The following is a 24,550-nucleotide window of genomic DNA, read 5'->3' as shown; positions in this document are numbered from 1 at the left end:
AAGTGAGTGTGAAGGTATTGTAAGTGTACTTTTTTTTCACAGAAAATATTTGTTTCAGCAGTTGTCAGCAGAGATGGTGACTCAAAGCTAGACAGAAATGTCTATCAGTGTTTTTAAAGCAAATAATCTCTCTCAATCAGGGGCTTATTATCTATTCATTTTGTGAATATTCATGCCATTTCCTCTATTTTAATCTTCCCCTTTCCTACTTTCAGGGTAACTATTGTCAAGAATTGTGAAGAGCCATGGATTTTACCCTACTTTCAAAAATACTGGCAGAAGTCACAAAACTGAATCAGAGCTAAGAGTTTATTACTCTCAGCAAAAGTAATATCCAGAATGTCAGGTTATTTGCTCTGGTTCCTTAAGCCCCGATTCCCACAGGGCAATGTGGAGGATCAGGTAACAGCTACACACACCGTGGGTTCCATTACAAGAGAGGAACCCAGGGACAAGCGCACAGCTCTTTTGAGCAAGCAGCAAACACTGTAGCAAGCAGTAAGTAAGTCAGAATCACTCCCCTGGAGACGAGCAGTTATGTGGTGGTCACTCTGACCTACTTAGTTGCCTATATGACCCACTACAGATACTTCTCAGTAGCAGAAATGGGTCAGCCTTGCAGTCGGGAACACTCAGCCAGAATGTACAGGGATGCTCAGGACCCATAGTGGACTACGTCTCCTAAAAACTAGTCAAAACATTTAAACAAAAGCATCACTGACTCTCAAAAAATTCTCCTATTCTAGGCTCACTCTGGTGGAGTTGCCTCGGAAATAAGGTTTGCTCACCAGATTATCTAAGGTACTATTTATATAGTGAACTCAAACTAAGCACAGTGCCAACAAGTAAATTCAGCTTTGCTCCTTTGCATTTTAAATATTCTAATATGAATTAATTCTAGAGCTACATTAATATCATCTTGAAGCTATATGGTGAGATTTCAAATACAAAGTCTATAAACATTAAAAAAAAAAAAGTCCCAGCACCTTTTACATAATGATGTCTCTTTCTCATTCTGGTGGTGCGATCTAAGCACTGTGTAGTGTGATCTTGGTGATGTATGAATCTGACACAGAAGTCCTGCTGACAGTACACACTTTGTGCCAAATTCAGAATACAACCATAAAACCACTCAGAAGGACCTGACTGCGAGGTAAGTAATCAGCATTTGAGGCAGATAACAGAACTTATTTCTACAGATTCTGTTCTTGTCACAGTGAACTATTCTAACGTGCTCAGAAGTTGATAAAACTTTCCACTTTACAAATACAAAAATTTTGAGCAAATAAACAAATACTCCTTGTCTGCCTCTGAAGGGAATTAATAAATTAGGAGGTATCTTAAAATCTAATGGAATACGATCTTATTCTAATTGTCTTTTAGAAAGAATATTGCTTATTAAGTGCTCACATATACACACATATGTATATTTTTACATATATATTAAAAATTTTTTAATTTCTTAATGTTGGCTCTTTAGGATTATTTTTTCCTAAAGCTAGAAATCAGGAAAAAAATTTTACCTAAAAATTTAATGGCCTTGGTGACTAGGTTATAAGGTAAGAAGCAAAAAATTACTCTCGAACAACTTAAGTTTTAAAGCTTTGTCTTTTCTATAGATGCAGTGAGAAAGATTTAATGCCGTTAGACATGTTAGATTGGGGCTGGCTGTAACACCTATTTTATAAAAGGATAAGCCCCATTTAGCATCTGGCTCCCCTGGGAGTGCTACTGAGATGTCTGCTTTGGTCACCTTGGGTAGAGGTTGGCCTATTAGAAAAAGGAGGACACAAACACACCAAGATACATCAGTGTCTCTTCTTTGATAAGGTGGGAACACTCAGGAACAATCAGTCAGTCTTAGAACCTCACTGGAAAGGACTATTTCAGGTGATCTTAATCACAAATACTGTTCTTAAGCTATCAGACATATAACCAAGGATATAAGCTTCCCAGTTTAAACACGTAGTGATCCAACTTTGAGGCTCACTAAAGGGCCTCCAGAAGCAGATGGCTTCTAGAAGTAGACAGTTTCCTTTTGCTATTTTACCAATCAAGAAGATCATACTAAAAAAAAAAAAAAAAAGATCATACTATTGGTAGACAGTTTCCTCCCTTATATTTTATTATTTGTCTCTTTCTCCTTTTTTTTTCTCTTTCCTTTTATGTTAATTTTTTTTTGTCCTTCACTGCCAATTTCCAACTCCTATATTTATTATCTAGCTTTTCCAAGTACTCAAAACAAAACCCTCAGTTACTCTCATGTTACTGAGAGACCAACATGGTTACTTATCAAAAGGGACCAAAGACACTGGATTTCACTGATTTGTACAAAGACATTTTACCCTGGCTAGGTGACTCATAATTCAACTATGATTCAAACAGAAAATTAAGGGACTTCCCCAGCAGTCCAGTGGTTAAGACTCCGCGCTTCCACTGAAGGGGGTGTGGGTTCAATCCCTGGTTGGGGAACTAAGATCCCACATGCCACATGGAGTGGCCAAAAAAAAAAACAACCCAGCAAATTACGGTATTTCAAACCTTGGAGGCCCAATAGACTACAATAAATTCACTGGCTAGGACAGTCTTCAACTACATACTGACCTGCTAAAATGAGGACTGTGCAACTGCTAACATATTTTTTTAATACCAGGGTTTATATTACAGAAGTAAAACAATCAGTTAATCAATTGAGAAAGAAAGCCACTTCATTAGCTAAACTTGACTAAACCAATCCTTGGGACTTATTCTCCTGATTAAACAGATCAATGAGTAAGTTGGATATGAAATGGGTTCCAAATATGTTTAATAGTATTTAGGATTCCCTTGCTCTTTTTGCCATCTTCTGCTGTTTAATATTCAGGGGTCTAAATACTGTTAAACAGCCATTCCCCTCACACAACATTCAATTCATGTTACTGCCTCAGAAGGACACAAAGTCCTCAGGGCCAATTTGGATTAGAGCTGAAGCTGACTAAAAGGGAGATGTTCAGAAATTCTGATAAGGGAAGTAGTATAGACCTGGAAGAACTATGATGAAGGTGCTTACAAAGGATATTGATAGACAGTATTTTTCCAGAGACCGCCTGACACATACACATGAGCTAATCTTCTAAGGTCTTCTGGAGAAACTACAGCCAAGTGAAGCTGTATTATTTAGTAATCCATCCACTTGCTCCAGGGCAGAATACCCTAACTGGCTTCTTTGTTGGCTGCTAGCTAATCAGCAGCTTATCCACAGAAAACAAAAGCCACAATTTTCAAACTACTGTAACAGGGAAGAGCCAAATCTGACAACATGTTGGATCTGTTTCTTTTAGTTTAACCTTTGCTTCCCGTTGCTTTTGTTCACTAAAAGGATACTGTCTATACATAATGGCCTGCCTCAGGAACCCTGCCCCTCTGCCTGAATGTTAAACCAAAGTGCCTTTGTTCAGGAAACATCCGGACCCTGTTCCACCTGTGGATGGCTGCAAGAAAGAAGAAATTAACACATCCCCTCCCTGAGGCTGGCCATTACAGGGGATATTTGCAAAACGTACGGTCTTTTTACTTTACTTCCTCATCTCCTCCCCATCTCTGTGCTAGAAAAGAAAATGGCATCCAAAACCCGATAAGATGGTTATTTTGAGACTTTAGTCTGCTGGCTTTCTGAATAAAGTCGTATTCCTTGCCTCAACACCTCCTCTCCGATTTATTGGCCTGTTGTGTGGCGAGCAGACCGAGCTTGGACTCGGTAACACCATCTGCAATTTTCCTTCTTCCCTCTCTACTTTTTCTCTTATAGAAATCCTGTTTTCGCTTTCGCTGGATTAAATCAATCAATCAATCAATCAATCGTTTTCCCTTGTATAAAGTAAAAGTTTTAAAATTATTCTTTGACAAGGGGAGGATTGGTTCTTGGCCTCCTGTTTTCTGTCTGCATTTTCTCCCATGGTCAATTCTTCAGAAATATGAGAAATGGAATATTTCCTGCCATATCAGTAAACAAAGGATGTCACAGTCATCCGCACTTGCAGCCCTCCAATGAGAGCTGGTGAGCCCTGAGGGAACTCAGGAAGGAAAGAATACCTGCCATCTAGCAGCCATCAGACTGCAGCCACTCCGTACAGTGAGCCCTGAGGAAACTCAGGATGTGAAAATCCAGGATACTGGCCCCAGACAGCTGAGGTGCATATCACAGGAATGATTTCAGTGAGCCCATACTCTTGCATCTTCCTGTACATAGAAAAGCGCTAAATTCCTTAACTTGGGATATCTGGTTTTCTTTAATTAACAATAATCTTTTGATGTTCCCGACTACCTGCCCTTTGTTACAAAATGTCTATATAACCTGGCTCCCTGCCTCGCCTCCTTGGAGCAGTTTTCTCAGGGTTACTTGAGATGCTGCCTCCTGGGCTTGAGGTCCTAAAAATTCCTACCGAATGAAACATAACTTTTAGGTTGTGAATAATTTTTAAGTCCACACATATTTCCAACCATCCCCTCTTTGACAACTCCCAAACCTAACCTTACTCAATCACCAACAAGCTAGTTCTGCTTGAATGTACTATCACTGCAAACTCACCACATCCCAAACTGAAATTATTTTCTTCTTGAAGCCAAGCTCTTGACTAATTCCCAAACATACAGGTTGCAACTTGTCTGTATGTTATTTTCATACTATTACTATTAGAAAGTAAATGCTTCTTGGCCTGATCCCCTGGGTCCACGAGGAAGGATTTCCCCTGAACACTCCTGGCCTCTTGGCACACCTCTGCTCTCCTGGCTGAAGCTTCAGGGACAGAGAGCCAGGCAATTGTAGCATGGCTCCTTCCTCCTCCCTTATTTCGAGAACCACTTAGTCACAGATTCTGCTACTCTAGGTGGGAAGTTTTACAGGAGTAGGCGCTGCCCGTGGCAGGAGTGGAGGAATAAGATTTATTCAAAGGAATGTTAGGATCTGATGATTTGGCAGAGAATGTAAAAAAAAGAGACCAGGTAAGGAAATGTGGGGATCACAACATCACATGTAAGTTGAGGCTATGATGGGACCAGTATCTGAGGCACTTCAAATGCTTTTCAAGTTAGCCATGTTGAATATAAGGCCAACACTGGCCTTGGCCTTAGTGAAACAGGAGGGAAGGAGGCAGGGCACAACCTTGGAAAGAATGACATAGCCCGAGGACATGACATAAACTGATTAGAACCAAATGGGTCCAAGATGGAGGACAAGTCAACGTCCACTGGACCTTGAGCCTCCGTATATGCTCACTGTAACACAGCAGCAAGCTAAATGACACACCCACAGGCGCCATGACAGTTCCAAGACCGACCAAAAGGATCAAAAAGTGGGCAGTGGCCTAATTCCTGGAAATCCCCACCCCTTCCTGGAAATCCCCACCCCTTCCTGAAATAGCTGGAATACTCCTCCCACTCATTAGCCTATGAAATTACCCACCCCTATAAAAACTGACAACCCCATACTCTGGTGCTTTTCTCACCTTCTGAGATGGCCCACACTCTTGTCTGTGGAGTGTTTCTCTCTAAATAAATCCACTTATCACCTATCACTTTGTCTCTCACTGAATTCTGCAATGAGACATCAAGAACCTGAGCTTCATTAAGTCCTGAAACCAGGTATGTGACCTCAGTTGGAAGACTGGGTTTTGGCCGGGTGAGTCCGGCTGCATGGGTTCAAGTCCCAATCAGGGTTTTGGCTGGGTTCGAGTCCTGGCCGCATGTCCCATTCTGGATTTAGGCTGGGTTTGAGTCCCGGCACGTGGGTTCAAGTCCCAATCTGAGGTGCACGGTTTCACACAGTTTCATTAGCACACACCCATAGCCTTGTGGGGCATCTGCAGACCCTAAGCAGCAGAGGGGATCTCAGTGAGGCAGCCTTGCTGAGGCACAGATTTGACTGTGGGGAAGTCTTTCCCTCTACAGGCCTTTTAGACATCAGAGGCAAAACAATTATTTGGCCCTTTACTATGCTTTTTAGCTAGTTCGACAGGCCAGGGGCTTTAAGTCACAATTAAGTTCCACATATGCTAAGAACACAAGTGTGTAAGCTCCGAACTTTAGTACCAGCCTAACAGGCAGCATGGAAAGGTTGTCCCAGATTCCATCCTTTATGTTCTGAGCCATACTCAAGGCCAAAGGACAAAATTGGAGGAACGCATGCATTTTTTTTCTACATGGATTAAGGGTCACTCCGCACCTGATGGTCTGTTTTTCAAAAACTCTGGCCATGGTTTTACAGTTCTGAGATTTACACTGTAGCTTCAATTGTAAAAGAGTGGTAGGTTTTATTTATAACAAAAAAGAAACAGTGCCCTGTTACCACCAAAACATGCCATCTTCTTAGACTGAAGTAGAAAAGACATTCAATGAAATGACCACAGCCACAGAAGTTGAAAAGATAATGAGAAAAGCCTAGGCCTGAACATTGTCTTGAAGAATCACATATGTTCAGAAAGACCAGGAAGAAAGGCAGAGCTTTAGAAACCTGCCCTATCAGATTAGGAGCAGTGCAAGAATGAAAACAATGGAAGAGATACTTTCTTAAGAGAAAGTTGACATCTTGGAAAACAGCTGAGAGGCAAATTTCATTTCCTCCCCACCTTCCACAGTCCAGCAAAGGGCCAGCCCTATGGGTCTTCCTTCTCTCCAACAATAAAATGTTAGAAACTCAGTGAGCCTTCTGGAAAGGAGTACAGGAACAGTAGAGAGAAAAACCCTCAAAGAGAAGTGCCTAATAGCAATGCTACTCCTCACCTGACACATTCAGAAGCTGAGGACAGTATCTTGAGGAACACATAGCAAAGGTCTTGATTCTCATTGGGTCCCTGGAAGAACAAACTTCAGGACAGCAGATTCAGGTAAAAAAAAAACCTGCTGAGAATGAGTCTCAACTGAAACATGTCAGGTAAAGGAACTCCACCCCCCACACCCCCACAGGAGACAGGTGTCCTGGGCATGAGCAACTCCACAGCAGAAGGCAGTGGCCCCTGAGCACTGCTCACAGGGGGCTAGGGAAGCTGTGTCATTAGAGCCCACCCTCAAGGAGGCCCTGGGGTGCCAGAAACCCAGGACCCAAAGGGGAAATGGTATTAAGTAATTTAAATATGCTGGATGAAAAAGAAAGACATCTCAAAAATCTCAAAGAAGACCTGGTTGGGGCTGCCGCTACTACTGTAAATTAACACGGCACGAAGGCAGCATCGTCTTAAATATCACTATCTAGAGACAAGACTAGACACAGGTAGATGTCCCTCTGGATAGAATGAACGTAAGTCATAATTAACCTCTTTTTTTTTTTTTAAATTTTATTTATTTATTTATTTATTTTTGGCTCTGTTGGGTCTTTGTTTCTGTGCGAGGGCTTTCTCTGGTTGCGGCAAGTGGGGGCCACTCTTCATCGCGGTGCGCGGGCCTCTCACTATCGTGGCCTCTCTTGTTGCGGAGCACAGGCTCCAGACGCGCAGGCTCAGTAGTTGTGGCGCACGGGTCTAGTTGCTCCGCGGCATGTGGGATCTTCCCAAACCAGGGCTTGAACCTATGTCCCCTGCATTGGCAGGCAGACTCTCAACCACTGCGCCACCAGGGAAGCCCCATAATTAACCTCTTAATGGGTGATTCTCCCAACTGAGTTCAGACTTACAAGTTCAGAGTCATAACTGGTATAGAATTACTTCAGTCCCAGCAAAACTGAATCAAGAATTTTCCAGCTTATTCACCCTCTCACAGATATAACTGAGTATCGGTATCTTTTGACAGGTTTCTAGGGACAAAATTTTCCCTGCTATATCTGCTAGGGGCTGGGGACTAATTCTGTGAATGTGAGGGAATGCTGCGATAATTTTATAGGTCCTGTCAACTATTTAGATTTTGTTGTTGCTGTTGTTTTAAGTGAGGCTTATAAGAGACTAGGTATTGAACTTGGGTAGCACAGGGTTAGAAGGCAGGTGCATTAGGTTCTCACACTAAGTTATATTCTTCAACAGTTCCATCAGTATTAAGTTGACATTTAGTCTCCACCTGCCTGCCGTTCCTCTATGTCTGTTAGTTATGAGCCCCGGTTTAGAAAAAGGGTGTTATTTATTGAGTCTCCCCCTAAAATCACATCTGCCCGTACTTTCATAACGTAGGCTTACTGCTGAGGATGGTCAAAGCAACTATAAAATAGAGAACTAAAACCTTCTACAGTGTGTGTAAGACAGACAGAAAGGTGAATTAACGACCATGGCCTAAAAATCAGCAAAATCTCTATAGCCCAGAGGTATGTAAATGAAGATCAAGGTGGGAAACAAAGTTGGACCTTGTACATTTGGGAAAAAAGGCTAAAACTAAATGTTGGGTTAGTGGGACTTGGTAAGTTTACTCTCATCCTCTGAAGGCAGCAATGGACATGTGCCTTCTTCACCAGCCAGACAGGTAAGAAATGGACTCTCCCAAAGACACCTTGTGGAAACAAGCTGCCAGAACCACAGACCCTCCTTCCAACATTCCAGGAGTGCAACACATGTACATGCAGGCACAAAATCAGTTTAAAAAAATGTTTTTTAATTGATGACATTTATAGTTTATTTTCACTATTCTCAAATTCAGTGATTCTCTCCAAGAAAAAAAAAGTACCACCCTTATTCAGCCTGCCACACTGCCCCTTCTCCATACTCACTGTCATCACCCTCTCCATACAGTATACAACACATCATGAATACCCTCAGTTCTCATCCCCTCACCCTGGACTGCTTCAGTGGACTCCATGGTAACCCCACCCCACATCCTACCCCAAATTCCTTAGCGACATGTTCAAGGGCCTTATGACTAGTTTCCCTCATGCCCTATGTACACTTGCTTTCCAACCAAGAATCCTCCCTCACCACCCCCGTATTAGCTATGCTCCTTCGCGTCCACATATCCCTCTGTGCTCAAAGACTTTTTTTTTAAACATCTTTATTGGAGTATACTTGCTTTACAATGGTTAGTTTCTGCTTTATAACAAAGTGAATCTGTTATACATATGTCCCCATATCTCTTCCCTCTTGCATCTCCCTCCCTCCCACCCTCCGTATCCCACCCCTCTAGGTGGTCACAAAGCACAGAGCTGATCTCCCTGTGCTATGCGGCTGCTTCCCACTAGCTATCTATTTTACGTTTGGTAGTGTATATATGTCCATGCAACTCTCTCACTTTGTCCCAGCTTACCATTCCCCCTCCCCGTATGCTCAAGTCCATTCTCTAGTAGGTCTGCGTCTTTATTCCCGTCTTGCCCCTAGGTTCTTCATGACCATTTTTTTTTTTTAGATTCCATATATATGTGTTAGCATATGGTATTTGTTTTTCTCTTTCTGACTTACTTCACTCTATATGACAGACTCTAGGTCCATCCACCTCACTACAAATAACTCAATTTCGTTTCTTTTTATGGCTAATATTCCACTGTATATATGTGCCACATCTTCTTTATCCATTCATCTGTTGATGGACACTCAGGTTGCTTCCACGTGCTGGCTATTGTAAAGAGCTGCAATGAACATTTTGGTACATGACTCTTTTTGAATTATGGTTTTGTCAGGGTATATACCCAGTAGTGGGATTGCTGGGTGGTATGGTAGTTATATTTTGAGTTTTTTAAGGAACCTCCATGCTGTTCTCAATAGTGGCTGTATCAATTTACATTCCCACCAACTGTGCAAGAGGATTCAATGGCTGCCTCTGACCTTGCGATCCAGCGCACGTAAGTTTTTTGCCCCCCGTGTCCCTCCGACAAATACTGGGCACCAACCATGTGCCAGGCACTACCCCAGACAAAGAATAAAAGAGAGATCGAGTGGGGCCAGGCCCACTACGGCGGCCCCGCTGGCGCGCATGTTCACTGCAGGGCTGCCACCTTGAAACGCCCATCCTGTCCTCTCTGAGCCACCTCCCCGAGCAGGTCCACCGGCCTGGCCCTCCCTTCCGCCTGAGGGCGCCCGAGCGGGCTTGGAAGAACAGCTACCGCACGGCATAGCTTCTTCTCCTTCCTGCTGCAGGGCCTCCTGGATCGGGGAGCACTCTGCCTCACCGGGCAAGGACCCTGAAGCGGGCTGCCCGGCCGAATGCCTGAAGGACCCCGCTTGCACCGAAGGCTAGCTATCGCAGTGCCTGGTGGCCGGTCTCCGCGGTGGGAGGATCAGGTGACTCGGACCCGAATTCCAGCAGGACTGGGGCTCCGAAGAGCCTAGAATCTAGCGTGGGCTTAGGCCTCGGTACAAGGGGACGGGGTCGCGCGGCTGCAGGCCTAGAGAAATGGAAGAGCAGGGTGGGGAAGAGGGCGGTGTCTAGAGCTGAGGCTGTGAGTCTGTGGGGCGGGGCTTCAGGTGTTGGAAGCAGAAAGCCGAGTTGACGGGTTGCAGGTCCCCGATGCGCTTGGGAGGATGAGAGGCATGGCTGGCGCCCTCCAGGAAGCACAAGAATAGGCGCCTCTGTTGTGGGGGTAAACGCCCAGGCAATTTCTAAAATTTATAATTCTCTAATCGAGTGACTTTTATGTTGAGCAAGTTTCTCGAACTGTTAACATTTGTTATAAACCAAGATCCAAGACAGGCATAACTTAGCTGGCATTAGGAAAGGAACCATGTCCTCCCCTGGATAGCCCCGAGCATTCTGGTCTTGGAATAGCTGAATCAGATTCATTCATTGATTCATTCAACAAATACTGTTGAGAGCCATCTATGTGCTAGGCACTCTGTGTAAGTACAGAGGATACAATGGTGAGTGAAACAGATCCCTGCTTTCATAGAGCTGACCTTCTAGTGGGGAAGAGATAACTGAAGAAAACGTGAAAGGAGCCATGAGAATGTATAACAGGGGAAGTGAACTAAGATCTAGTGGGTGAGTAGGAGGTAACCAGAGGAAGCACTTTCTGGACTGTGAAAACTTCTCAGGCAAAGGCTGTCAGGCCAGAATGTCTTGGAGCTGTAAGGCCCGTGAAGCTGGAGCAAAAGCAAGTTAAGAAGTGTGGAGTTCCAGATGAGGCTAGAGAGGTATGCAGGGATAAGATCATGCGAAGCCTAGTAGGACATGATAAGGCTTTGGGGTTTTATCATAAAAGCAGGGTACACTTTGAAGGGTTAAGGAGGGAAATGATATGATTAGATTTGCATTTTTAGTTCACTGTGGCTGCTGTGTGGAGAACAGATTGTAGAGGGTAGCAAGAGTAGAAACTGGGAGACCACTGAAGAGGCTGTTGCAGAAGTCCAGAGGGGGTTGATGATGTCTTGGACTGTGGTGGTGGCAGTTGAGAAGGAGAGAATTGTACAGATTTGAGATACACTGGCTAGGTAAAATTGCCAGAACTCAGTGATATCATGGATATGGAGGGTAAGGAAGGGGAGGTGCCAAGGATGTCTCTCCCTAGATATATGGCGAAGATTCTGCTCGCTTTTGGGTTCTCACCACCTAGGATGTTAGGGAAGCTGGGTTGGCTGATCTTGTACTGGTCAGACTGTGCTTAGCTTTGTGGATTGAGTGGAGCATCAAGCTGAATGCTGTAGAAAGGACATGAATAGGAGAGACCTTGGCACAGTTTCTCCATTTGGGCCAGACCCTAGCACTGCTTTTAATGTGACTGTCAGGCTACTTTCGGGCTAAGAGAAATGAGACGGTCGTCCAGACTGTCCCTGTGTGTGTTCATGGAAGCCTTCTCTGTATTTGTTGGCAAATTTAGAGGTTCCACCAGATAATCTTTGAGACCTTAGTCCTGCAGAGATGATCAATTTCTTACATGTAAATAGAATTTCAAAGTTGGAAGAGATCTCAAGTTTTCTTAGTCCAGTTTATAAAATACTTTTATGTTCTTTATATCATTTTCACAATTATTTATTGAGCTCTTACACCATGATTAGACACTAGAAATAGTGTCTTGTTCTTTTCTCTGAAGATGAATAGAATAAGACTGTATAGGTTCATTTAGTCAGTAAAACTGATTTTAAGCACCTTTGTGCCAGGCAGTTTTAGCTGCTTCAGATACAAAATGATTACAACTTGTCTTTGACCTTGGAGTTGCATGTCTGCAAACCTTGCCATTGAGGACAGCTGAGTGTATTAAAGGGTTTGATTTGGGCGGGATAGATCCTGACTTATCTGTAAGATTAGATAAGAAATGGTATGCATCCAGCAGACTTTTTGGGGGGTATCCTGGCAAGATCCCAATTCTTGTCCATCCAATCTTCAAATTCTGTAATTGATGGGAGGGCACTGTGGGAACAGTTATTGTACCCTTGTGGGTGCTCTTCAGGAATGTAAATTGTAAATTCTCTGTAAAACACAAAAGAAAGGAAGGGACGGGAGTACTGCCAGAGAAAGGTCGTGTTTAAACTTGAACTTCTCCTGAATGGGTCACTCTTTTGCAGGTTTACAGTTGCACTAACCAGATTATGTGCTCCACTGGGCAACCTGAATGGCCCCTCTACCACTCCCTTCCCTCAACCCCATGAACCCAAATGGGCAAATTAAATACTAAGCAACTGTCATGTGCTTTATCAGTGTCAGGAGTGAGAGCCCTGGTTGACTTGCAAAACTGCACAGGCTCCAGAATAGGAAGGGTGGGGAGTGCAGCACTGACGGGTCTCTTATCTGACTCTCTGATGGCAGGAGGGAGATGACCTCGATCTTACGGAGCCCTCAGGCTCTCCAGCTTACTCTGGCTCTGATCAAGCCTGATGCAGTTGCTCACCCACTGATTCTGGAGGTAAGAACAAGTCCTAAGCCTCTACTGTATGTCGGAGGCATTGCTTCTGTTTCAGGTGCCATAGGGCCATTTGCGAAGACTGACAACACAGTCCTGTGCTAGATGGTGTGGAGGCAAAGTTAGAAGCCATGACTCTGACCCTAAGGAGATTAAAAATGTATTGGAGAATTGGAGCAGATATAAAATATAAGAAAGGATCCAATACAATAAGAAAAACCAAACCTCAAGGCAATGTATGTATATTAGTTCTCTACTGATGCATAACAAATTACCACAAACTTAGCAGCTTAAAACAACACTCATTATCTCACAGTTCTAGAATTTAGAGGTCCAGTAGGTTTGGCTGAGCTCGGCTGGGTTCTCTCCTTAGAGTTTCACAAAGCCAAGTTCCAGTTATCAGCTGACTGGGCCCTTATCTAAAGGGTCTGGGGAAGATCCACTTTGAAACTCATTCAGGTTGGCAGAATTTGGTTTCTGTGGTTATAGGACTGAGATAGATCCCCATGTCCTTGCCGGCCTTCAGGTGGGGCCTACCATTTTTAGAGTCCACTCACATTCCTCATCACATGGCTCACTCCATCTTCAAGACAGCAACAGGACGTCTCTTTTCTTCTGACCCACCAATGGGACAGACCCTCAAGTCCTAGGCTCTGAAGGGTCCTCAGGGTTCTTTTGGTCTGCCTGGGTCTCCCATTCACTCAAATGGTCCCTTTGACTGACTTTTATCTTTGGGGTGGTGTTTATCCAGGCTGTTCATCAGCAGATTCTGAGCAACAAGTTCCTTATTGTACGAATGAGAGAACTTCTGTGGAGAAAGGAAGATTGCCAGAAGTTTTACCAGGAGCATGAAGGTAGGATCAACAGTCCTCTGAGTGGGAGGCTTCTCTATCACAAGAGAGATTTTACCTGGACACACAATGTCAGGCTCTCTCTGACCTACCAATCGTAAAATTGCAGCCAGTCTTCTAAAATCTTGGTTTATACACAAACTTTTCATGATTATCAATATTTTTAAATGTTTTCTAGGAGGGTTCTACGTCATGGTCCCAACAAGTAACTTAGTTTTATGTCCTGATACTATCCCTAGTTAACAATTTATTCTGTCAGACATTGTCCAAAGGCTCATAATTTCATTTAATTCCCCAGCAACCCCATGAAGTAGGTATTGTTATGTCCCCAGCACACAGATTAGAAAACTAAATTAGGGAAGTTAATGATTTACCCGAAACTACACAGGTTGCAAGTTGGAGAGCCTGGATTCATACCCAGGTATGTCAGACGCCAAGGTCCTTGTTCTTTTCTCTAAAACAGTTTTTATCATTCCAAATAGGGAGTCAGAAGTATAAAAAGTTCTCTTGGCACCAGTGTCTTGATGAAGGTACTCTCTTTGCAGGGCGTTTTTTCTATCAGCGGCTGGTGGAGTTCATGGCCAGGTATTTCTCATTTTGGTTCCAACATCTTCATCCACTGAGACTTATTTCCCCTGCCCCCTAAATAGATTTGTTAATTTTATTTGACACTCTTTAAACTTGTAACCAGTGTCAAGTGTCTGAAGAAACATGGGCTTGGGCCAACACTGACCTTGTGGCCACTTGTCCCATGGTAGTTAACTGCTCCAGGGGCTGCAGAAGAGTATTGTTGAATGCTGCCTAGCAACTCTTCTGATCCCTGTGGCCTTTCTTGCTCATCAGCAGTGGCCTTCCATCACCTTCTATTTGAAGCAGTATTGGCACTCAACTAGAAAGGCAAGGAGACTCTCAGGATGTCCAGTGTGCCTTTATTTGTGCTCTACTCATGGTATGCCCTCCTGGACCCGATAGCCAGATTCCTGACATGTGCTCCATTTGTTCACAGTGGGCCAATCCGAGCCTACATCCTCGCCCACAAGGATGCCATCCAACTCTGGAGGACAGTGATGGGACCCACCAGAGTGTTTCGAGCACGCCACGTGGCCCCAGATTCAATTCGTGGGAGTTTCGGCCTCACTGACACCCGTAATACAACCCATGGCTCAGGTGAGTCTGCCTCCTGTGTCCACAGTATTTAATAAGCGAAGTTGGTTTGAGGTTGGTGGGCAGGCAGTATGGTGGGGTTGAGAACCAGGTCCCTCAGTGAGCTTTCTTCCCAGTTGTGTTTCTGGCCCTTTGTGGCCACCTCAGCAGATGCGGCCCCAGGACTTAGGGGCAGGAGAAGTATAGGCTCTGGTTTCTGAACCTGATTATGATTGCCTCTTGCTTCCATCCTGCACTCCCTATGAGAACCCCTTCTCTTTTTTACCTCCCCTCACAGACTCTGTGGTTTCAGCCAGTAGAGAGATCGCAGCCTTCTTTCCCGACTTCAGTGAACAGCGCTGGTATGAGGAAGAGGAGCCCCAGTTGCGCTGTGGCCCTGTGCGCTACAATCCAGAGGGAGGCATCCACTTTGCAGCTGGAACAGGAGGCCCAGGGCCAACCTGACGCAGGCCTGTTGGTCTGTGAAGAGTGGTGGCATTGCCTAGCCTTTTCTCGCAGACCTCTGGTCCAGAGCATTCTCCTAGGACCAGGGAGGCCTGGGGCTCATTGTGCCATCTCTGCTGGGCACCGCCACCTGCGTAAGAGCCTAGCTCCTCACTGCTACCTCTTCTAGAATCTAACTCTCTATCTACCTCTTCTCTGGAATGTTCATGGGTGGTTCAGAGGAATGATGGCTCCTTTTTTTTCTGAGAACTGTTCATCCTTTCTCAAGGAGGGGCTTGCCTAACTGACTTGCCTGAAAAATGCAGTGACCGTATTAGCAACATTTGGTCTATTTTCCTTAATAAAGGTCAGTGTTCTACTGAATCCTGCAGGCTGGGAGCACTACTCTATGTACTGTCTCTCTATCCCTAACTGGAGTAATGAAATCTGTCCTGAAGTCAAGTTTCTGGTCTATGCTAAGTAAAGAGAGAATCGTGGGACTTGCCTAGTAGTGCAGTGGTTAAGAATCCGCCTGCCAACACAGGGGACACGGGTTCGAGCCCTGGTGCGGGAAGATCCCACATGCTGTGGAGCAACTAAGCCCGTGCGCCACAACTACTGAAGCCCGCGCGCCTAGAGCCTGTGCTCCGCAACAAGAGAAGCCACTGCAGTGAAAAGCCCGCGCACTGCAACGAAGAGTAGCCCCCGCTTGCTGCAACTAGAGAAAGCCTGCGCGCAGCAACGAAGACCCAACGCAGCCAAAAATAAATAAATAAAATAAATTAATTTTATTTTTTTTTAAAAAAGGGAGAATCGTGAAGAAATCTCCCAGGAGGTTCACACACAGTGTGCAGCTTATGTAGTGCATGAGGCACCCAGTGACGGAGCTGACTGTGGGCTCAAATCCATGCTGTGCACCTGGCACAGGGCTGCATCCTGGAAGAAGGGGCACCTTTTGTTTGAACAAAAGTATGTCTGCCCAGTAGAGGCATATTGTTATGACTCACTTTTTTTTCCGATTTGCACAAAGCCACTAAAGCTAGCCATGTCTCTGCTGTAGCTGAGGATGACAGTTATCTACTACTGCATGACAAATCACCTCAAGATTTTGTGGCTTAAAACAATTTCTTAGGGACGTCACTGGTGGTCCAGTGGTTAAGAATCCGCCTTCCAATGCAGGGGAGGCGGGTTCGATCCCTGGTCAGGGAACTAAGATCCCACATGCCACGTGGCAATTAAGCCCGTGCACCCCAACTACTGAGCCCATGCGCCACAACTAGAGAGCCCATGTGCCACAAACTACAGAGCCCACGTGCTCTGGAGCCCGCGCTCCACAACTACAGAGCCCACGCACCACAACTAGAGAGAAGCCCATGTGCTGTAACAAAGAGCCCGTGTGCTGCAGTGAAAGATCCCATGTGCCACAACTAAGACCTGACACAGCCAAAAATAAATAAATAAATAAATATTAAACAACAACAACAACAACGATTCATTCTTATGTGTCTGTGGATTGGCTGGGTGATTCTGCTGGGCTCACTGGGACTCACTCACATGGCTGCATTCAGCATTTGGGTCCAACATGGTCTTTCATCCTGAGCTGCTTCATAGCATGGTTGTTTCAAGGTTCCAAGAGAGCAGGCCCCCATTCACAAGCTCATCACGCTTCTGCTTGTGTCATGTTTGCTGATATCCCATTGACAAAGGCCAAGTCACATGGCCAAGCCCAGAGTCCACGCATAGGGCATGGACAGTGGGAGGTGTGAATCTCTGGGGGCCATTACCATGACAATCTACAAACTGAAAGTCGTGAGGAGCCTTGAATTTATATAGAACTTATGAAAACAAATATTTGCACAGGTCAACAAAGGAGATGAAGAAATAGCCAGAGAAGGAAGGAAAAAACCGAGGGTGTGTGGATCAGGAAAGCCAAGAGAAGAGAGTGTTTAGATAATGAAGCAATGTTGAATGCTGTTGAGAAGTCCAGAATAATGAAGCCCTTAAAGTACCCCCTAAATATGGCAGCATGGAGATCGCTGTGACCTTGGCAAGAGCGGCAGCTCTGGAGTGGTAGGGAGCTTACTTTGTGTGGAAGACAGTGGGTTGAAGCATTTATACTGTCGTACTACCTGTGGGTTTAGAGTGGGATACCTAGGAGTCTTAGAGAATCTTCTTACAACTGAATCTGTAAGTGTATGTCTACATATGCTCCCATCTTCTTCTATCTTCCTGTTAACAACATAGGAAGGGTCCTGCTTCCTGTTAAGCCAGTCCTTCCGTGTTGCTCTGAATCCCATCTCCTTGCTTTTTTGGTTGTCTAGTCTTTACTGCACTTTTACCCTTCTCCACTGAGTCCTTCCCCTTTGAATTCAAACATGTTTTGGTGTCTCCCATTTTTCAAAATCATTTTAACCTCATTTTCCCCTTTGGCTACCTGTTTCTTCATCTCTGTACAGCCAAGTTCATATCAGTTGTCTGCACTGACAGGCTCACCCCCATTTTCTCAGCAGCCCATTACAGTATGGCGTGCACACTCACCATTTGAGAGGAGACTGGTTGGTTTCTTTTTCTTCTTTTTAAATATCTATCTATCTAGGCTGTGTCGGGTCTTAGTTGTGGCATGCGGAATCTTTAGTTGTAGCATGCAGGACCTTTTTAGTTGCAGCATGTGGGATATTTTACTTGCGGCATGCAGGCTTCCTAAGTTGCGGCGTGTGGACTCTTAGTTGCGGCATGCATGCGGGATCTAGTTCCCCACCAGGGATCAAACCCGGGCATCCTGCATTGGGAGCATGGAGTCTTACCCACTGGACCACCAGGGAGGTCCCAGGAGACTGGTTTCTTCATGCCTTTATTGCTGTTGCCCAGCACAGTGCCAGACGTGTATATCATTGCTCCATCAATAGTAATGGACTATCCATCCATACCCTGGTCTTTGACATCACTTAGAATTCCTACATCTCTAAATTCTTTAAATCCTACTTTAAAATCATTGTCTTCTACATCCCTCTCTCATGTCTTCCAAACCTAGACCATTCACTCGTCCATTCTCCTAGGTAACTTTCTTGTATATTCTTCTCCCTCTTCAAACCTCCAACACTTCTTCCTCCTTCCTCACTCTCCAGCTATTGACCTTGCTTCCTCTTTCAGGAAGATAACAGAAACAGCCAGAAGAGACTCCTCACACTCCCAAGACCACACTGAGGACCTACCTGCATCTGTGCTCGCATGCTTCCCTCCCGTTAGGATGAACAATGAACAAACCTTCCAAGCTCCTGTTTAGAGCCATCCCCATTCTGTGCAGGAGATCCTATCTTCTCCCACATACTCAAGGCATTGCTCCAGCAGTTATTTTCTCTCTCTCCTACATCATCAGGAGATGGATCTTACAAACATGCTATAGTCTCTCTCATATAAAAAATAAAATAAAAGCAAACTTTCTTGATACTACATCTCTTTCATGCCACTGTCCCATTTCTCTGCTCACCTTTACAGCAAAACTCTCAAAAGATTAGCCTAGAACATCAGTGGCCAGTGACTTTCACTCTAGACAAAACAGTGTAGCCCCATTTCTCTCTGCTCCTCCCTGCTGAGTACAACTGTATACCTGAAAATAATACAAGACACAATCGAGAAAACTCTGTAAGGTTCTCTGAAGAACTAGTTTGGGACCTGAGGACTGGAGGAACATCACAGCAGCGGGGCATGTTCAGTCTTCCCACACAACAGAACAAGGCGGTCCAGACAAGGCATTTCTCCAACCCTAACCCAGCAACAGATGGAAGCCTGGCTGGCCTATTCTCCCCCGTAAAGCTAAACAAAGGCCAGCTAAAAACACCAGGCAAACTGACAAGAGAGACTGATCAGGAGCCCCAGCTATCGGTAAGCAGCCAGAGGAAGCACTCTCCTTCCCTCCATTTTTCGTATCTAATCCTTAAAGCTCTGTACCTGTGAATATTTCTTGCTCCACGTGCCCCTCAGTCCCTACCTATATGGCCACTGTAGAGAAGACATCCTTGGTGACTGAGTAGAGTGAAATGACTAGAGATTTAAGTGAAGGGAATGGATGTGACTGGCAAGACAGAGTGCACAGAGTGGAGGGGAGGGAGGAGAATGCTGGGACTGAAACAATCCAGCATGTGGTGGTGAAGTACCCTACAAAAGGCTGAGGGTGACCACAGAAGCTGGAAAACAGTTGAAAGAGTGTGGGGAGAGGATAGGAATAAGAAAAAGGTAATCAAATTCTGCTGAGGCTGCAAGAGAAATGAAGACTGAGCAAAAAGGGGGATTAAAAAAATATTATTGCTGTGCTCCAGCAACAGTGTCCACTAAATGGTGGGTATAGAAAAGAGTGGAGAGGACTGAGAAGTGTTTGGGATGAAAGAGTGAATAAATGGGGATTACTTCCAAGTCTGTTAAAAGATACAGTAGATGGAAAGAAAATGGGATTAGACGAGAATTTTTCAGAATAGTAATAATTTGAACATGCTTAAATGCTAAGGAAGTGGAGTCGTTAGAGACGGATTGTTTACAATAAATATAATTTATAATCATTAAAATTCCTGAGAAGCAGGAGGGACTAGGACGCAAACACACTTTAGAGGAAAAGGTCAATCTTGGAATTAAAGATAGCTCCTCCTTCACTATAGGAGGGAGGCACAGGAATGCTTGCATGTTTCACTGTGGGGATGTTAGCTCTTTCTTCAGCAATATCTCTTTCATTTGTCAAACAGGAGTCAAAGCCATCTATTGAAAGTGAGGGGAAAGATGAAATTCATAAAGCATGAAAAGGTTTGAAATAATACTTATGAAGCATGGGAAAGGGAACTGACTCATGAGACACAGTAGGATTACCAGGCATTTCTGAGGGCAAATTAAGAACTCTGTGACCCCGTATTTGGAATATGAGTCGCATGCCTTGTCATGTGTTGTGCTGAGTTGCAGCCATGAAATATGCAATTGGTGGAATCATCTAAGATCAGGGATTTCATGAGCAGGTTTGGTGAAAGATCAAAGGGACAAGGAATATTTAGTCTTGGCAAGTAAATAGTTGAAACAATCATCCAAGGATTAAACTGGACACAAAGAAATGGACAGAGAGGACAATAGAGGGTTCACACTTGGTGGCAAACCTGTGTGCACAAGATGTGAGTGAACAGGTTGGCAGTTTGGACACTGTGGTCGGGGTGAGGGTGTTCTGAGTTATTTGAAAGGTAGAATGTGCGGGTGAACACAGTGTTTCCTCTCAAGTTGTTTGGAAAGGAGGTGCAGGGATTAGAAGCTGGAGCTTTGGTGACAGATCGGAATTCAAATCCTGGTTCTATCACTTTCTAGCTATGTGACTTTAGCTATATTTGTCTCCACTCAATTCAGTTGTTAAATGAGAAAGTCATACTTAACTTTTAGAGTTACTGTGAGGATTAAACTAACTCATGCACATAAGGTCAAAAACCCAAGATCTCAATAAATGACAATTTAAATGATCTCTTCTTCTCTTTCTTTGGATTTCAGATAGAAAGAGTTAAGTTAATCACATCTCTCAGTGTATGACTTAATCTCACACTATTTTCCTTTGTCTATTTTAGCACATTTAATTACTGACAATGTTTTTGACAAGACTGTACAATTAAAAGTGGCTTTCTCATATACAAACTTAGGTAATGCATAGAGATAGCTGATAGATTATGATTAGGGTAGGACACAATTCTAGTTACCACTTTACCAAGAGGAGTTAAAACCAAATGAAATCACATAAGTTGATCTCACAGTCTTTATGCTGAGGTTAAAGTAAGCATTCCTGTCCCCTGTAGGGAATGTAGACTACAGAAACGGCACCATGGCCAAAGTACACGACTGATTTCTTATGAAAGTGACTGTAATATTAGTCTAGCAGAAATAGAACTTTGATTCATTGAACCCATTAACAAAATAAAATAGGCTCTTTGACAGCTCAGACAGAAACCCAGCTCAGTGGAGTACAAAGCTAGGATTCAGGGTTGGAGGACCGAGACTGCCTGAGTCTCTCACAGTGAGAAGCCTGGATGACCGCGGAAGAAGGTTTCCAAAGGAGCAGAGGGCAGGGCAGGGCAGGGAGGGTGTGTGGCTCAAATGAGCTGGGCTGGAGGCTTAAGGAAACATGTTAGTGAGTTAAATCAAGTGATGGAAGTTGAGAAATTCCAGCAGTTTTCCCCCTAGAAGTAGAAGCCACAATCCTCATGTGATTGAGTCCCTCTGAAAAACATGTTATATATAAACCTCTGTGGTCCAGAGTTTTCTCACAAACAGAGATAAGTCTCTTCCATGTGGGCATCAAGAGCTACAAACTTATTTGGGGTCCTGGGAGAAATTGGCTCCTCCTGTCTCTCTCAGAGCATTTTGCATAAGCAGGTGGGCTGGGGGCGGCGGGGGGGGTTGGTCATCTAGTTAGTGGTTTAAGATTTTTAACTCACAGGTCTGGGAACTGTGGACAAGATGAGAATTTCATGGAGTCTTTCTCCTCTTCCAGCTTTGCCTGTCGCTACAAAGGTAGTATTGTGGTAACTGGGTTACTGGCAGTGTAGCCACAGTTGAGTGGCCTTTTTTTCTCCTGAAGTAACAGCATAGCAGGAAATGAGGGCTTATATGTAGCTAGTTTATTTTGGGAAGTGATCTCAGAAAATAAGAGTGGAGGCACTGGGAGAGTGGGAGAGTAAAACAGCGAAGAGAAAGCCAACCCAAGAAAGGGGTACTGAGGTGGTCACCACTGTGGACAACTGGCCTCCATCTAGCTGGAAGTCCTCTCCCTCCCATCAGAGACCAAGAAGCTGGGGACCTGCCCACTGGTTTCCATCATCCATTGTTAAGCATTTCCACAGGAAGACTGAACTCCCCTGCAGGTCCAAATCTGCGTATTGCCAGAAAGGCTTCCTGCACCGCATCAGTAGAGAAGCTCCTGGGAGGAACACAAGAGAAATGGACTTAAGGAGCTCTCTGATTTCACCTGGGTGCAGCAACTGCCATGGTAAGGATGTGGCCAAGAGATGGAGTATAGACGTTGTCCAAGGCCATCCTTCCCTGTTCATGCTTTGGTCTACGTGTAGCTCAGCATAGCCCAGAGCCAGGCAAGATGCTGGTGAGCCACAATCTCTATTTAAGACTCAATATAAGCTGATTAGTGGGGAAAAAACCTCCCCATTTCCTACTACTGCAACTAGACATGAGGCCACAACTGATTCTTATTATCTCCATCCTTTACCAACCATATTATAATTCCTCCCCCCAGAGTCAGCCCTTACAGGTCTAAGATGCTTATATACTGATCCCTTACATGTTTCACCCTGATGTAAGAGCTGACGGCTGTGAGGGTCCACTGAAGATTATCCCTGGTATGAAGCACATCAGAGAATCCCCTGGGATCAGATGTACTCTTCCCTTCCCCTTGGGGAGAAGCAATGTCAGCAACTCATGATGATCAAGGTTGATTACTTACATATGATAGCTCTTTGTTTTCCTGGTGGTCCACCACCATGACAAGCCCCAAATGACCCAGTTAGTCATAGCATTACTTCAGTGTATGCTTCCTGTGATGCTCTTTGGCTAAAGGATCTCCCCCTTTCCTCCTCCATTCCCCTCCCACCCCCAGTAACAAGGAAAGGGCCTTTCTAGGCACAGAAAGCACAAATTTTTGCCAGGTGCTATTTCTGCAGTGCCCTATCACAGAGGTTTCCACCTTGGAAACCTTCAATATGCTACCTTGGAATCCTTATTCCTGAATACCAAGCTGAATCCAAGTACCACCCCTTATTAGTTGTGTGAACATGGGCAAATTATCTACATTTCTGGGCTTCTCTGGTGGCGCAGTGGTTGAGAATCTGCCTGCCGATGCAGGGGACACGGGTTCGCGCCCTGGTCTGGGAAGATCCCACATGCCACGGAGCAACTAAGCCCGTGTGCCACAACTACTGAACCTACGCGTCTGGAGCCTGTGCTCCACAACAAGAGAGGCTGCGATAGTGAGAGGCCCACGCACCGCAACGAAGACCCAACACGGCCATAAATAAATAAATAAATAAATTTTAAAAAAATTATCTACATTTCTGATTTCTTCACCTACATAAGACTGGTTGTTCTTGTTACCAACATCATATATTTGGATTTTTTCCTTGTCTCTCTTCTTTACTTGTGGACAATCCACCATGAGTCCTAAGCATCCCTCTAAATGTTCATTTGGCAATGAGGATGTGATGCTGTGATAAAGACATGGCTTTCTGGAAGAAAGGCAAAGGATCCCATAGGCCAGTTCCAGGGATATGGTACTGGGATCTATCAGAAAATGTTCTCGCCCAGTGGGGCCCCACTGTCCTACCTGTTGATAAAAATTTATAGGCTGACTGATGAGAGGTAGGATTGTAACAAGCCCCTAGATGTGGCCTTGATTGTTGCTTACTTTCTTCCAGGAGAGAAGGGACGAATGCTCTGACAATGGGACAGACAGCTCTGCAGTCAAGCTGAAAGGTGATCCTTAGCCAAGCAGTCTCCGAAGCTGAAGTAAATGTCAGCAATGAAGACAGAACTTTCTGAGGAGTGAAAACACTCAGAAACCAAAGCTCCTTTGGTTGAGCCATGAGGCAGCCACTTAAAAGTGAAAAATGCAAAGCCTTCCATACTGGCACAGAGCAGCATTCTCCAAACTCCCTTCCTCTCTATCCCAACTGCAGCTGCTTCCAGGAGGGACCAGGCTTCCCTGTCCCCAAGGGGGACCAAAGGCCACATGCTGTTCAAGTATGCTGGGATATTTTCTTTTTTTTTAAAGATTTATTTATTTATTGTTAATTTTTTGGGGGGGGAGCTACGTTGGGGCTTAGTTGCGGCACGTGTGGTCTTCACTGAGGCATGTGGGATCTTTCGCTGCAGCGCACAGGCTCATTGCGGTGTGCGGGCTTCTCTCTAGTTGTGGCGTGCAGGTTCCAGAGCGTGTGGGCTCTGTAGTTTGCGGCACGCAGGCTCTCTAGTTGAGGCGCACAAGCTCAGTAGTTGCAGCACGCGGACTTAGTTGCCCCACGGCATGTGGGATCTAGTTCCCTGACTGGGGATCGAGCCCACATCCCCTGCATTGTAAGGTGGATTCTTTACCACTGGACCACCAGGGAAGTCCCAGGGGTATTTTCAAAGAGGAGAGGTTCAAATTTTTATATCTCTGCTGGATACAAGTGCCTAAGTCACCATCCTACCTGGTCCTGTGGGAGGGAAGGGGGTGCTGAGTGCAGGTGTGGCCAAAAGCACTGAGGACTGCAGTGTAGAGTCATGGTGGCATGGTGGCCATGGAGCCATACAGATAACCCAGGAGCTCACTGGATGCCAGGAGGCACACAGGGAGGGGTAGCAGCACCAACCCTGGGGTGAGAACCCAGAGGAGGAAAAA

General features: G+C 44.8%; 1 protein-coding gene across 5 annotated transcripts; it reads left to right on the top strand.

Moving 5' to 3' along the window:
• Positions 1–10,021: 10,021 nt before the first annotated feature.
• NME6 (NME/NM23 nucleoside diphosphate kinase 6) lies at positions 10,022–15,534 on the top strand. 5 transcript variants are annotated; one of them, XM_036867986.1, is made up of 6 exons: positions 10,022–10,160; positions 12,619–12,715; positions 13,464–13,566; positions 14,109–14,148; positions 14,570–14,730; positions 15,005–15,534. In XM_036867986.1, the coding sequence occupies exons 2-6, from the start codon at positions 12,626–12,628 to the stop codon at positions 15,169–15,171; spliced, it is 561 nt and encodes a 186-aa protein (XP_036723881.1). In that variant the 5' UTR covers positions 10,022–10,160; positions 12,619–12,625; the 3' UTR covers positions 15,172–15,534. The 5 variants fall into 5 exon arrangements, with proteins under 5 accessions (XP_036723881.1, XP_036723880.1, XP_036723882.1 ...); XM_036867985.1 differs by having other exon boundaries at positions 10,037–10,232; XM_036867987.1 differs by lacking the exon at positions 10,022–10,160 and adding an exon at positions 10,242–10,318.
• The last annotated feature ends 9,016 nt before the right edge of the window (positions 15,535–24,550 follow it).

Source organism: Balaenoptera musculus, chromosome 11 (assembly GCF_009873245.2).
Source record: "Balaenoptera musculus isolate JJ_BM4_2016_0621 chromosome 11, mBalMus1.pri.v3, whole genome shotgun sequence".
In the NCBI taxonomy this organism is placed as follows: domain Eukaryota; kingdom Metazoa; phylum Chordata; class Mammalia; order Artiodactyla; family Balaenopteridae; genus Balaenoptera; species Balaenoptera musculus.
This window is presented reverse-complemented; position numbering and strand designations above follow the sequence as displayed.